General features: G+C 38.6%; 1 protein-coding gene and 1 non-coding gene across 2 annotated transcripts; both read left to right on the forward strand.

The window, feature by feature from the left end:
• Window positions 1-572: 572 nt before the first annotated feature.
• On the forward strand, window positions 573-14,115 carry cep72 (centrosomal protein 72). The gene is made up of 14 exons (XM_088928896.1): window positions 573-681; window positions 2,329-2,456; window positions 4,120-4,312; window positions 5,602-5,716; window positions 5,803-5,981; window positions 7,588-7,658; window positions 8,501-8,546; window positions 9,573-9,767; window positions 10,119-10,390; window positions 10,986-11,103; window positions 11,194-11,384; window positions 11,921-12,047; window positions 13,187-13,298; window positions 13,874-14,115. The coding sequence occupies exons 1-14, from the start codon at window positions 573-575 to the stop codon at window positions 14,037-14,039; spliced, it is 2,022 nt and encodes a 673-aa protein (XP_088785022.1). The 3' UTR covers window positions 14,040-14,115.
• LOC148822872 (U5 spliceosomal RNA) lies at window positions 8,195-8,312 on the forward strand. The gene has a single exon (XR_016093876.1). It is a non-coding gene; the product is annotated as a U5 spliceosomal RNA (small nuclear RNA).
• Window positions 14,116-14,251: the final 136 nt, after the last annotated feature.

The following is a 14,251-nucleotide window of genomic DNA, read 5'->3' on the forward strand; positions in this document are numbered from 1 at the left end:
TAAAAAAATATTGTGTGCATATTTACTTTTACACGCGTATAATCATTGCACGCTTCTCACATTTATCAGATGGGAAGAAGATACCGCCATGACATAACATTTTCGCGCTCCAACTTAAGTCGGTTAAGAACAAAGGTGTTGGGACGCCAGATGACCTGAGTGAAAAGCCGGCCGGGAAAAACAGGTTATTTCAAAAAGTAAGCGCGTCCTTTTTTATTATTCAATATAGTGTTCACTTTCCATGCTGAATAAACTATGTTTATGTCAGCTCATAATTAAAAGGTTATTCTTCAGGCGTTTGTTAATATTCCAATATTTTCCGATATGAAATGAGTATCCATATGAAGTGGCAGCAGCAACAGCAAGATCTGATTTTTTTATTTCGATGTATTTGTTTTTCTGTAACCAATTACGAGGTTCTCAGAGTTACTGTGTGCATCTTCACCGCTATTCAACAACAGAAACAAATCTCGCTGACACAAAACTGCTTTTTCTAGACGTCAGTCTTTTCAGTGGGATAAGTGAAGCTGCTGCAGCTAAACAGTGGCTCCTTCAGTCAGGGTGCAACGCGCATGCTCGCCCCGGTGAACCCCCCGACGTTTGAAAGGATGGCGGCGGACGGTCTGCTGATAACTGAGCAGTGGATACGAGAAAGGCTGCAACTGCAGCACAGATGTTTAGGTAATCGCCACCGTCTCTACTGTGTCGCAAGTGAAACGTGAAGAACACACACTCGAACGTTTTTCAAGGCTTTGCTAGGCTACTGCGTTGCGCTGTGAATTGTACGTTAGTTTCAAGCCCCGAAACGAAATTCTGTTGTTTCGGAGGGGTTGAATTGCTTGTTGTCTGCAGTCGTGCGTCAGGTGTCCGGGCCAGTGTAGTTTGCTCTTCTTGTGCATCATAAAGTACGTTTCTTGGTTTCGATGCTGTCTTCTCTTACACAAAAGAACAGTGGCGCTCTTCATTAAGGAGATGTCAGTAAAAATCACATTGTCCTCGCGAAAATATTGAGTTTGTGTGGCTGATGCTTTAACTAGTGACTTGCATTTGGATTTGGGTCATTTACTGTATACTGTAGCTGGGCATTTTAATGCTACAGTATAAGGAAGCACTGTACGTAGGACTTCAACCTACATACAAATTGTAGAAGGATAGTTTGTCCGGGGACCAAACCATTAACCTGCTGTCGATTAAAAAGCCAACGTTTTACTGAACGAGCAAGGACAGACGTTTAATCTAGATGGGTCCCGAATATCAGATGAAAAGGCGCATTTTCGTTCAAAGAAAGACGATGCGTAGACAAGCTCGATGTGTAACAACTGTGTACTATTAGAACTCGATGTATTCTAACATTTTGCAAATCATGATCTTTTAAGAATAAGCTTGACTACAAAGCATGTAACACTTCGCAAGTCCCAGCTCGACGTCTTGACAGTTTTTGAATGGGTACTAAATGACAAGTATTGTGTTTTAATTAGAACAGCACACAATCTTAAGTATCCATTTTCATGAAGTTTCAACCCACTAAACAAAGCATTTTACCTTATTGTGGTAAGGAGGAGAGGACTACAAAATTAATAGCTCATTGACGCAGTGTGATGGTTCTGTATACAGTATACTGTAAATGTGAAAAATGTTTTATTTTTGTTGTCTGTACCTAATGTGAGGTAAATGAAGATCCTCAAAAGTCTACTGTTTAACTCCTCAGAGTCTGGGTTTGGGCAAATTTTTACAGAATTTTGGAATGGCTGTATGTTTGGTTTTTCTGTAACAAGTGAACTTGTTTCTGCAGTCATTATACCAATGTACTCATTACTAGAAAGCATATTCCTGGGATCCCAGTAACATGACATCCCAGTACCGTGGATTGGACAGGACACAAGTACATACCGTATACTGGGCACACGCAAGCACACAGTTACTATTGAAAGACTGCAATTATTACATATTTCCAAAAAACTTTAAAATGTGTTTTCCTTTTCTTTAAAAGATAAACTTCCCCCACTACTAATATATACTGTTAGAAAAATAAAATACCCAGGAAGTTTTCTCTTTCTCACATAGTTTTGCAACTCCTATAAGCAGTACTACTTTTTATAGTGCATTGGGTTTATGTACTGTAACCTTTACATCCCCTCGTCCAAGAAAGGTAACTAACAGTACTAGATTTTCAAATGGCTACTACATTCTTGTTACTTCAGACAAGGTGTGTTACATGACATAAATGATGATATGATATGTGAAAAGCTAATTGCTGTACCTTTAATATAAGGTTTTTTTAAAAAAATTTTCTTACACAAGTCTAAGATATAATTTTTTTGCTTCCAGCGGATGTCAGATCACTGTCTCTTCCAGGGTCCTATGACGTGAAGATCGCCCATGTGGGAAACTCTTTAAAGAACTTTGTTCATTTAAAGAATCTCGACCTTTCTCGGAATGCGCTGGTCTCGATAGAGGTGAATGGAAGCTAATGTTTGTCCAACTATGGCTTTATGATATAGTGCAGGGTGTCCTGTCGTGGTCCTGGAGGTTCGTGTCTGCAGGTCTTCGCTCCAACTCGGCTCTTAATCATCTCTTTATTGCTTCTTAATTTTAATCAATTTAACAGCTTCGCCGGGCTCTTCAGATGTTTCAAAAGAGCTACAGAACCCTGTCACACTGGCCCTCCATTGCCATGAACGGGCACCTCTGATTCAGCGAATTAAAAGGAAGAAGAATATAAACTCCAGTGACTACAGATTTAAGTAATTACAAGGGTGTATTTGCATTAGATCAGTGGGGTTAAAAACTGAATATAGATAAGTTCCCTGTTCCCTTTTTGGCGCAAAAGGTAGTTACAGTACATCTTAAAGTATTTAACCGCAGGCATTGTGTTGAAAAAACAACAGAAATCTTACCCAATATTGAATGTCAAGCTATAAGTAGTAACTAAGTGACATATCAAGGTCCTATGTGTCGATATAAACTTGAGTTCATCATAGGATTTAGAGAACAATTGGCTCATTTCTTGACAGATCGCAGACTAATCTGCATCTGTCCAAAGTTTGCTAGAAGTATTATTTTTGGTTTGCTTTCTAGGAAATATCTTCGTATAAACATAATAGCAGTCAGATGATATGATCAGATGAATTACTCAGCATCAGTGAGTAGAGTATGAAGATAAGAAAATTATTATGGGCGTGTGTTCTGAACTACTGTATGTATGAAATACGTCTTCTTCCTGGAGCAGAAATCACTTTACAGGAATGAAAGATTTACAGGGCACCTGCCCCAACTTTGTCAAGACGCTTCTGCTTTCAAAGTACAAACAGCACTATGCTGAGTGTCCCGATTCTGCTGTAGGGAAAGAAGAACTCTGAAGAACTTTGCTCAAGAATACAACATTTGTGTCCCACCCAGGATTTGAACGCATAAATCTCAGGTCAAGAGTTCAGAGCCTTAACCACTACTCACTGATCGTAATGGGCAGCAACTCAAGCCAGCAAATTCAAAGAAATAGGTGGCTCTCTTACCTTTCCTCCCCCAGTCTTGGAAGCTGTGTCTGCTTCTGGAGTGTACTGTATGTTATGTGTAAGTTATTGTAGGTCTATGTAGTAAGTAATGTTAGGTGATGCCTAGGAATTTAATACAAAACAAGCAGATAAAATAAATCTGGACAAGTGACTAAGACAGCTTCAGTAAGCTTCCTTAAAAACAGTGCAATGTTTAGAAAGGTTGTTAGAAGGATATATATATATATTATTTTGCTCTGCTCTTTGGCCCACACTACAGCGGCCTGTTCCAGTCTAACCCCAGTGCTGTAGTTCACATGAGTGAATGAGATGTAAGCAGATCAGTCAATCCTGTACTGTGTTCTGGAGGTCAGGGCCATTCTTCTCCATCTCATCTAGAGCCTATTTAGCACAGGTTTCTGTGGTTCTAAGATGGAAACCAGGTGGATTTTCACTCTCCTTCTTGGAAGAGTCTGGTGGTGTTCTGCCATGTGGACATTCCAACAGCAGATTCATTGCAGAGTCGCAGCTGTGAAAGAAATAGAAACTTTCAGATGTGCTGCTTCACCACTGAAAAGGAGACATTTATAGGTCATTTCAAAGATGTGGTTTGTTCATGCTTCTGCAGGGGATACAACACTTAAAGAAGCTTGAAAAGCTTAACCTCTATTACAACTGCATACCTTCCTTGAAAGCCATCTTTACCCTCCGGAAGCTGACTGCATTGAAGGAGCTGGATCTCCGGCTCAACCCTGTGACAAAAAATGACCCCGATTATCGTCTCTACATTGTTCATATGTTGCCCAACCTTAGAAAACTGGGTAAGTTTTTTGACCAACCACTACTGTCACTTGCAAGAGTAATTAATATCATATCACCAGTGCTTGATTTCTTTTCGGAGTTGGTGTTTATCCTATTAGCCATTGTTAGACTCTGTCTTTTTCTGGACTCTTTTACAAACTGAAATGATTCCTCTGAGGTGGATGTGAAGAGTTGGACCTTTATTTTTCTGAAGTGACTTAAGAAGTGCTGTGCATGAGATCTGCCTGTGCAGAAGTGATATTCTTCTCATTTCCTTGCCAGTTCTGCTTAGTTTTTAGCAGTCTTTTCAGAAGCCCTGTGATTTGTGGGAAAATAAGGCAAAATTGTCAGAACAGAACCACAGGATCATGCAGAGCATGTAATTTAACACAAAGCTTCAGTTTCAGTATCTAAAACATCCATCCATCCATTTTCTAACTGCTTCATCTAATTCAAGGTTACAGGGGAGCCAATAAGCAACAGGACCAAGGCAGGATACACCCTGGACAGGATGCCAGTCCAGACCACACACAGACACAAACACTCACACCAGGACCACTTTTCCAGAAGCCAGTTAACCTACCAGTATGCCTTGGTATTGTGGAAGGAAACTGGAGCACCCAGAGGAAACTTAAAAGTACGCAAACACAGGGAAAACATAAAAAAACAGCTAACTGCAGTGCTTCAGAACACAGTGCACCACTGTACTATCCACTTTCTGTATGCACTGCCATGTTTTTTTTCACTACCACATATTTTTTGTTCTGTTTATTATTTATTATGTTTGCAATGTACTGTCTACATTGTGTGGTGGTGTCTGTCGTACTGTGCTGTACTCTGTATGTCCTGAGAGATCATCGAGAATAAGAATTTCAATGTACATGTACTGTACAGTACATATGGCAATAAACGCCTCTACTCTCAGATAGCACCCTTGGAATTAAACCCAGGGCCCCAGTGTTGCAAGGCAGCAATGCTAACCATGGTGCCGCCATACCACCCAGTATCTAAAACATACGGTTGACATTTTTGAAATTACTAGCGTATATGCTGTGTTAAACTTTTACAGTGTCACGGCTTCAGCATATAGTCAAATTAGATGTGCAGATAACAGATATGTTACTGTACACCTAAGTTTTAACAATTGAATCTATTTCAGTTATTTAGAACCTTCTTGCAATGTGAGTAGTGATTCACCTTTGTCTTTTAAAAGCCTTGTGAATGTATAACAGATTTGATTTCTCCTTTGTTTGATGCCTTGATTTTCCTCATTCTGTTTTACTATTGCATTGGGCTGTTATTCCCCTAGATGATCACCCTGTGAGGGACAGCGAACGCAAAGCGGCTGTCATGCATTTTACTTCAGAGCAAGCTTTTGAACACCAGCACAGTTCTTCATCTTCCTCGGAGTCCATTGAGCAGAGGTGCAATTCTTATCTCTTCGCCTCACTAACCTTGCTGCATGTGTACTGTGTGTGCGCAGTGTTTGATAATATCTCTTCTGGTACAGGTCTGGTCTTAAGAGGGCATCCTCTGTAAGGCTGTTCTGTAAAAAACGCTCTGTCCTTGATGAAGATGATGAAGCAGTGCTGAACCTTGTTGCCAAGAGTAACTGGGACTTGGGTAAGCCTGCAGGCCTGACAGGATCCACCAAGAAAGTCCCAGAAGTCGAGCTTTATCGCTTACAGGGTAAGTTGTCTAATTAAGAAGTGGACATGTACAAATTTAGACATCTAAACCAACCTCCTCATCACATAGCCTCCTTTGACTTCAGATGAATGACCATATGAAAATAAAAGGGAAACCTAATCAGTGTGATTACACAGTAATGCAGAAATTAATTTTTTTGTGTGTGTGTTCTCATGAATGAGTTCAATCTGGTTTCACCTTTAGCAACTGACCAGTGTTAATACATTGGTGCCCACACCTCCCCTTTCAGTACTGAGGGAAAAAAAGAAGAAGAATTTAATATATTTTCTTACATGTTATAGTTGAATGGAGCATTTAATAACAGTATTTAACAGAGGTGGGCATACCAGTGCATTCATGCAACACGTTTGCCCTGCAGTTTTGATCTGTGATCATTCAAATGTAATACGCTAAAACCACAGCTCAAAGCCATCCTTACATTCAGCAAACACAGTACTGGTTTTAACTTTTTATTTCTTGAATACAGATAATCTAGGCTACCAGTCAAAAAAGCCACTTGCAGAAAAATGATAATGCTAATTCCACAGTCTGTGTTGCCAGTGAAAGCTATTACTGTGGATTGTGCTGTGGGGGAGCTACTTCCCCTCTGGTTTTGCACATCATTTGTCCCACCTGGACGTTCTGGAGACATCTCACACCAAAGGCACCATTCCTTTTCTACCTGCCTATTCTTCACACATTTGTGGTGAAGACTCAACAGTTCTCTGACAGTGCTTTTCAGTGCTTTATGTGGATCTAGTCATCTGTACAGTCAGTCATGTGTTGCAAAGCGTGGTACTGTAGTGTCTGCAAACCGGATTGTCTGAGCTGCAGACAGAGCAGAACGGCACTTCTGAGGGGCAGGCTGGACCTGTCTGGCAGTTGCAGAGTCCAAAATCTGATCCCATACAGATTTAGAGTGAAAGCAGTGCTTATATTTTGGATTTCAGGAGTTTGGGTTCAAAAAAGATTTGTTGAGCCTCTTAAGTATTAAATATTAAAATTAATTATTTGTTTCCTCCCAAACTAGATCACTGACTTGACAAATGCTCATTGCGATATCCTTTAACCCAAGGGACACGTAAGGGAAAAATCTTCCAGTTTTTACAAGAGACAGATCCTTGTAAACAGGATCTGCCATCATAATAATACATGAAATGTGTATTTCAGACAAACAAATGAAAATTGTATGTATATCCTGTACATTCAGCAAAGTTATTGCAGTTTTTGCAATTGCAAAAAATGCAGTTTTGTGGTATTTAATTAAATTAACAGTGTTTCTGCACCATCTGCTGATGGGAAAGTGGAAGCATTATTCTAAAAGTATATATATATTTTTTTAAATGAGATTTTAAACCTGTATTGCTTAAACTTTTTTCCATTTTGAAGCAGCTGTAATTGTCACCTCAGTGGAAGTTTGGAGATCAGCATGATTGGGAAGAATTTTAACTTAGAGTCCTTAACCAATTTTACATTGGCTTACATTAAGTCTTTAATTACACCATTGTTTCATATAACTGCCTTTTGTACTTTTCTGTACAAATAATTAACTGCTTCTTCTGAGAGCTTCTCTTTTAGGATTTGAAAAGATGTTTTGTTGTTCCAGGTTACCATGGGCAAGATACCCATTATTCGAATGGCTATCATCGTTCTGAAGAAAGTACCATGTTAAAACAGGTGAACACCCACTGAACAAACATTCCCACACATATTCATGTTTAGATTTGTAATAAGATATATCACGCATTGCTGCCTTGTAGCTCTGGAGCTCAGGACTTAATTCCTGGGTGCTATCTGCTTGAGGCTTACAGTATATAGTCTCCCAGCGTTTGGGTTTTTGCTAGGTGCTTCAGTTTCCTCCCACAGTCCAAAGATATAATGGTAGGTTCATTGGCATCTGTAAAATTGGCCCTGATGTGAGTGTTTGTGTCTTGCAAAGGACTGGTGTCCTGTCTAAGATATATCCTGCCTTGTGCCTATTGCTTGCTCCTCCGTGACCCTGTATTGGATTCAGCAGTTTGAAATGCAGTTTGGTACTTTGTAAAGATGTTCAGGTGTCTTACATTGATTTTGTGGAATTATCTTTTCCTTGTCAGTCCACTGTGTGGTGAATGAGAAAATTAAGTCGTAGTACACAGAAAAATGTTTGTTACTCCGTAATTTAAAAAAAAATGGCACAGAAAAGGATGTACATTTAATTCCATTTTATCAGCATACTCTGGTTTCTCTGCATATACAGTAGTATAAATCCTTTGCCTTTTACTAAAGATTTCCATGGAGAGGAGCATGTATGAGTTCCATTAATATTCCCTTGTATTTTCTAGAGATGGAACATGAAAAAACCTTTTTGTTTTCATCTTCTGTTTCAACACGTTCTGTACAGGTTGTTTCCAAATAATTAGCTTTTTAATGGCAGCTTTACATTCTTGAGTGTTCTTTTGATCTTAACAATAATACTACTAAGCTGCACTAGAAATATTCTGACTACTTGGACTGATGTGTTAACTTTTGTCATTCAGGATTCACCAACATCAATCCTCAGAAAGCAACCGGAAATGAAAGAAAGTGAGTCCTCATTATTCTTCTTTTCCTAATTACATTTTTATACTGTACCAATCCCCATAAGCATAGCTGTAGAAATGCATATAGAAACTGCATATACTTTAAGAATGTTTATTATATATTTTTTTAAAGTGTATTTCTACATTTGCATGTTTATATTTTAATCTTAAATTGTCCACTTTTCAAAAGAAACATAGTCACACGTTTTCCTCACAAACAGGAAGATAACAAATAGTAGGTTATTCATGAACTCATGCTAATCCACATTCTGACAAAATAAAAAGCATTAGTTTATTTACTACCAAACTTAAATGGCTTTATAAGGCAGCTAAAGTTCTGAACAAACCCAAATTAAGTTACTAATATACTGTACCTGGATCCACTAATAAGTACTTTTTCTAAGGAAATGAAATGTGCTGCTTTCTCTTTCATTCCAAATAAATTTTTCTTTTCATTTTAAATAAATCTGAAGTCTGTGATAAAATGCTGTTTTAAATGCAGTTCACTTTCAAAGGAGATTCTGGACATCTCTGATGCTTGCAGTTATTGTCAAACTTGTCTGTTATATGTTCACATTTCCTGTTTCTGCTGGCCATGTAACTGTGATCCTTTGACATTTGTCACAGGCTTTATCTTAACTGCCAAGGATGGATTGCACATCACTAACAGAACAATTTTTACCCCGAGCCACTATTTCAGATATAAAAAGTGGTAGATTTCCCTAATGGAAAACATCTATAATAACAAGTAATAGGTTTATTCCATGCTGAAAAAAAGAAGAGAGAAAACACAACGTTTCGACCGTGGAGCCTTCTTCAGGTGTGAGCTGAAGAAGCTCACACCTGAAGAAGGCTCCACGGTCGAAACGTTGTGTTTTCTCTCTTCTTTTTTTCAGCATGGAATAAACCTATTACTTGTTCCTTTGCAGCCTACGCATGCTGACGCAGCTACCCACCTGAACATCTATAATAACATCTGCTTATGAGAATTCCTGTCTAAAATGTTAACCTCTAAATTCTGTTCCTGCAGATCATCAGCCTCAGGCCACTGTTTCCTCTCCAAGACGTGCACCTTTGAGCAGTGTAAAAGGAAGTGAGGGTATGAGGGTGACATTTGCAGAACCCAAGTCAAAGGACAGCCATTCTGCCCGTCAATGGGAATTTGAAGATAAGGCCAAACCTGGCTACAGTGTTACAGTCCAGGGACACTTCACGCCACACCCAGGTGCGAAATACCACACAGTGTGAAGTAATAAGTGCTGCTTTCCCAGTCATTCAGGACCTGATATTCCATAAAACAAGACAAGAATATTTCTCATTTGGGTTAATAAACATATAGTACAAGAAGAAAGAGCAACATGGAATTTACCAATCTGCAACATAAGTGTAATAAAGGTGCAGTGATGATTGGTCATAACAAAACAACAAACCTGAGGAGGAGGAGGACTCTAATGTAACTCTGCCTTTATGATTAAAAATTCAGATGACTGGGTTATAATTATCAGCAGAACTGGTAACCTAATGGCCTGCATGTCATTTCACTTCAATAGTTCAAGGTTAGTCTTCTCTTGTTAAGCAGGACCAATCAGCCCTGGAATGGAAAACAAGACAACGGCTTCCTCAAAAACTCTTCCTTCCTCCTCTGTGACCTCTGCCGTTACTCGCTCTCCAACTGATTCCAATGGCCGAAAGACTGCCCACAGGGGAAGACGTGCCACCCCCAGTGTTGAGTGCTCACCTGATTCATTACCGCGTCAGAAAACGCCTCTGCAGTCTTCTCATGGAGCAGAACAAAGCTGCCATTCTGCAGAGGGCGCAGCAAGTACTGAACAAGTAACACAATATGTGGTAAGATATGCTTTCTTAGGGAGCAACCTGAGGAAAGGCCGATGAGCCTACTGTATATATATTTACAGATGCAAATGATGTCTGTCGATCTTGGCAGTGATTTTCATGACCTGTTCTAACCCAGGGGCTGTCAGACTTTGCACTATCAATGGAAATTTACAGCAAGTGTACTGATACACACGTTTCTGCTGGTTGAAATGATACTTGGCTTTATGCATAAAGCTAGTCGACAGTTTGAACTTCTGAAGAGGAGTGCTATCACCTGACCTTACTCCAACTGAATCAGCTTTTAGTCTGCTGTGTAGCAGAGAAAACCTCCAGTTAGATAATTTTCAGAGAGATTAGTTAAAAATGTTGTTTACAACCTACAGTCAAAAGAGAAAATATTAACCACTTACCAGAGCGGTATAGGTTCTTTGAATTTAATGACTTTTTATGATATGGGATTTTCTTTATTTTGTGTATTTCATGCAAGAGTACATGCCTCCAGTAAATCATATTATTAGACAGCAAGTGCTGTAAGTTCAAATTCACATCCGTCTAGATTTTTTCTCTTTCTTTGGTGGGTTTTTATGTCACTGTAATTTTTTAAAAGGTTCATCTTCCAGTTGTCAGAAAAAAAATGCATTCAGAACCCTTGGAATTACTTTTGGATCAAGTGGATAAGTTCTGGAATGGTAAAGGGTCTCTGCACTGCAATGAAAACTTCCTGAGTAAGTGCATATTGTGCTCCGTTTTCTTCTGTGATCTTTTATGTGGCCTTATTTTTATCATTAATATATATATTTATCATTTTATCAAAGCCAAAGCCGTTCAGATTCTGTCACTACTGGGGCCGTCTAAGGCACAAGACAGCACTGGACTGGAAGATGAAATGAAGAAGGTAAAAGAAGACAACCAACCTCTGTCTACTCAGATAGAACAACAGGAGCAGGGATATCACTGGAAGATAAAAAACCTGACTACCCAGCTGAGCCAGGCACGGAATACTATTGTAAGATCTGATTTTTTTGTTCTAGATATTAAGCTGAGCTTCACCCTGATGTCTCCACTTCTGTCCCTACATGATAGCCTCATAGCCTCATGCTAACACCCACCCACTGCAGTTCTGTCTCACCAAATATATAGGTCGGCATAACCTCATACTGATACCAGCAATCCTGCACTGTGACTGTTTATATCAGCCAGCTCCTTCATATTGTAGTACCTTGTGTCAGGGGTTAGACATTGTAACTCCTAAGTGTCTATCCTCTCTCATCCAGATTGGCCTGCTCTTACTGCCTGTACTGCCTGTCCCACAATGCAGTTCTCTTTTCCATTGTTTTTCTTAAGGGGGCCCTGTGATTAAAAGGAGACTGTTTTCTCTAAATAATACATGCTGTTCTATTGTCTTTTTGCTCTATTTTGGATCTATAATTATAGTTTAAGACTTAATATATTATGAGCTTACCAATCAGTACTCTGTGAGACACACTCTTGTTTCCTGTTTTTATGACTATCTGTTTATTGAATTATGCTTGTTTTTATCAGGACACATTGGATAAACAATTAAAAGACACTTTGGAAGAGAATGTGTCCCTGCACAAGCAGCTTATTAAAATGGAGCAAAAATTGTTAAACGGTAAACATTGTGATGAATCAAAGTTTGAACTTCTTGGTATGTATCTGCCCCCATATCTGTTCCTATAAATATTAATTTAAACAGGGTTGTTGTAGAAATATGTAATGTAGTTTTTGGGGTAAAAATAAATGGTTGACACTTCCTGCTAGCAGAATGAAAAATGGTACAGTATTTATTTGAAAATTGTTGTTCCAGGAAGATTTGTTTCATCATCCTAAAGATACCATATATCTGGCCTAAAATGTTTCAGATATTGATTATGGTATATTATCTTAATCCTCTTGGATTATTTTTAAAACTAAGAATTATTGCATTGATTCAGAAATGGATGTGAACAGTTGAAATAGCATAAGCTTATACACAACACTTTAAGTTTTGTACATAAATCAAAGATGATTTGTAGCAGAGAACTACAGTATAACCCTGTTAAACACTGTTACAGTTGGTTGGTTAGATCATAATTGGGTTACCGGTTACCTGTTACCTGTATTAGCTCACTTGTATGCTACAGTAAATTTCAAGATGTATCATGTCAAAGTCCTGTGTACCTTTGGGTTTTCTCTCGTATTTTATTTCATACGTATTACATTCAGTTTTAAGGGTCATGCACACAGATGTAAGTGAGCAATTAAAAATAATATTAATTTGAAAAGGGTTGTTGTAGAAATATGTAATGTAGTGTTTGGGGTAAAAATTAAAGGTTGACACTTCCTGCTACAAATCTACAAATCACATCATATAAAGACCTATCAGTACAATTCAAAGTTCAAAGTCAAATGCTTCTGCTACAGTGAATTTGAAAACCAGAACAGTGTCACCTGTGCATGAATACCACCAGTAAATAGAGCTGAGATCAGTCAATACAAGGCAGTAAACATACTTGGTTTTGAAAAGTGGATCATGAGCTTCTTAAAATACAGATTATGTGGGCAGCCCAGTCACATCTCTCTTTTTTCAGCTTTCATAGAACAGGAGTTATACTCAGGTCTGAAATACATCTAATATGTTTTATATTAGATTTGTATTATATAATATGTATTACAGTACATGAAAGAAAATCTTGGCTGTCATTGGTGTAGTTACATAAAGAATAACATATAATGCTGTAGTGGTTTGCACAAAGGGACTTTATAAGAACTTTTTATTTTAAGAACTTTTTTCTGTCTTCTTTTCAGAGCACCAGAACAACAATCAGAACCTGAGGAGAGAGGTGGAAGGGCTGAAACAGAACTTACAGCACTTCGAAAGGGTTCAGGAGATCGCATTGATGTTGCAAGAAAGCCACCGGTATGCAATCAGAGCCACGTTCCTACTGTAGCTGCGGATTTTGAAATAACTAAATAATGGTTTCAGATCGCAGTGTGCATGCGCCCTGGACTCTGTTCAAGCACTGGTCTTGTAACACGTCATAAAATGATAGTCCTCTCAGACTCCATGTTATTTAATGGCGCAGGTTGCAGTAATATTTGGCCTGTGCCACTTGCAGTTCACCCATCTGCTGCAGGTTTGCTACCATCGCAGTACGCAGTTCTGGTGACTCCCTCATACATTGCGAATCTTGTTCCAGGAACAGGATACAGTCCCACAATCCCAGAGTTACGAAGAGGGCAGCCCCATTCATGTTTTGCCAGGGTCATTTTAAAGTGATGAGCCACAACAGAAATTCATTGTTCACTTACATCTGTATTAATTCTCTGATAAAGTATCTTTTGAGATTTATAAGAGGGCAATAGTAAAAAACAAATCAACAAGCAGTGTGAAATTTTTAAAACTGAAAAGGGACATTTGATTTGGCTAGTAACAGAAGCTGCAGAAATAACTGTTCTTTTCTTTGGACTGTCCTTAATTTTGTTTTATTTCAGATCCTTAGTTTCAACCAACAAGTGTCTGTTAGCAGAGCTGGAAGATACTCGATCCCGTCACAAGACTGAGGTTGAGCAGCTGCACTTCAGCTACAAGGAGCTGAAAAAGATTCTGGGTAGTGTATCCAGTCTCACAGCTGAGACAAAGACTGCTCTGTCAGTCTAACACATGCACACCATTACTTTAACTGTAAATATAGTTTGTTATATAAACCTTATTTTATTGTGTAAATAATACAGGTAGTCCACTGCAGTTTAAAATGTATTTATTTGTTGTCTTATAACTGTTTTATAAGAAAACTTGTTTGTAGCTACACGTTAAACTTTGATACATTGATACTGAGAAATATGCTGTTGCCTTTGACAATTGTTTGACTC

Source organism: Atractosteus spatula, chromosome 12 (assembly GCF_055471065.1).
Source record: "Atractosteus spatula isolate fAtrSpa1 chromosome 12, fAtrSpa1.hap1, whole genome shotgun sequence".
NCBI lineage: Eukaryota > Metazoa > Chordata > Actinopteri > Semionotiformes > Lepisosteidae > Atractosteus > Atractosteus spatula.

Bases quoted from the DNA above. Each gene is read 5' to 3' on its own strand.
- cep72 (XM_088928896.1), top strand. From the start codon at position 573: ATGCTCGCCCCGGTGAACCCCCCGACGTTTGAAAGGATGGCGGCGGAC. The intron at 2,457-4,119 runs GTGAATGGAAGC...ATGCTTCTGCAG, and splicing joins ATGCGCTGGTCTCGATAGAG to GGGATACAACACTTAAAGAA. The intron at 12,048-13,186 runs GTATGTATCTGC...TCTTCTTTTCAG, and splicing joins ATCAAAGTTTGAACTTCTTG to AGCACCAGAACAACAATCAG.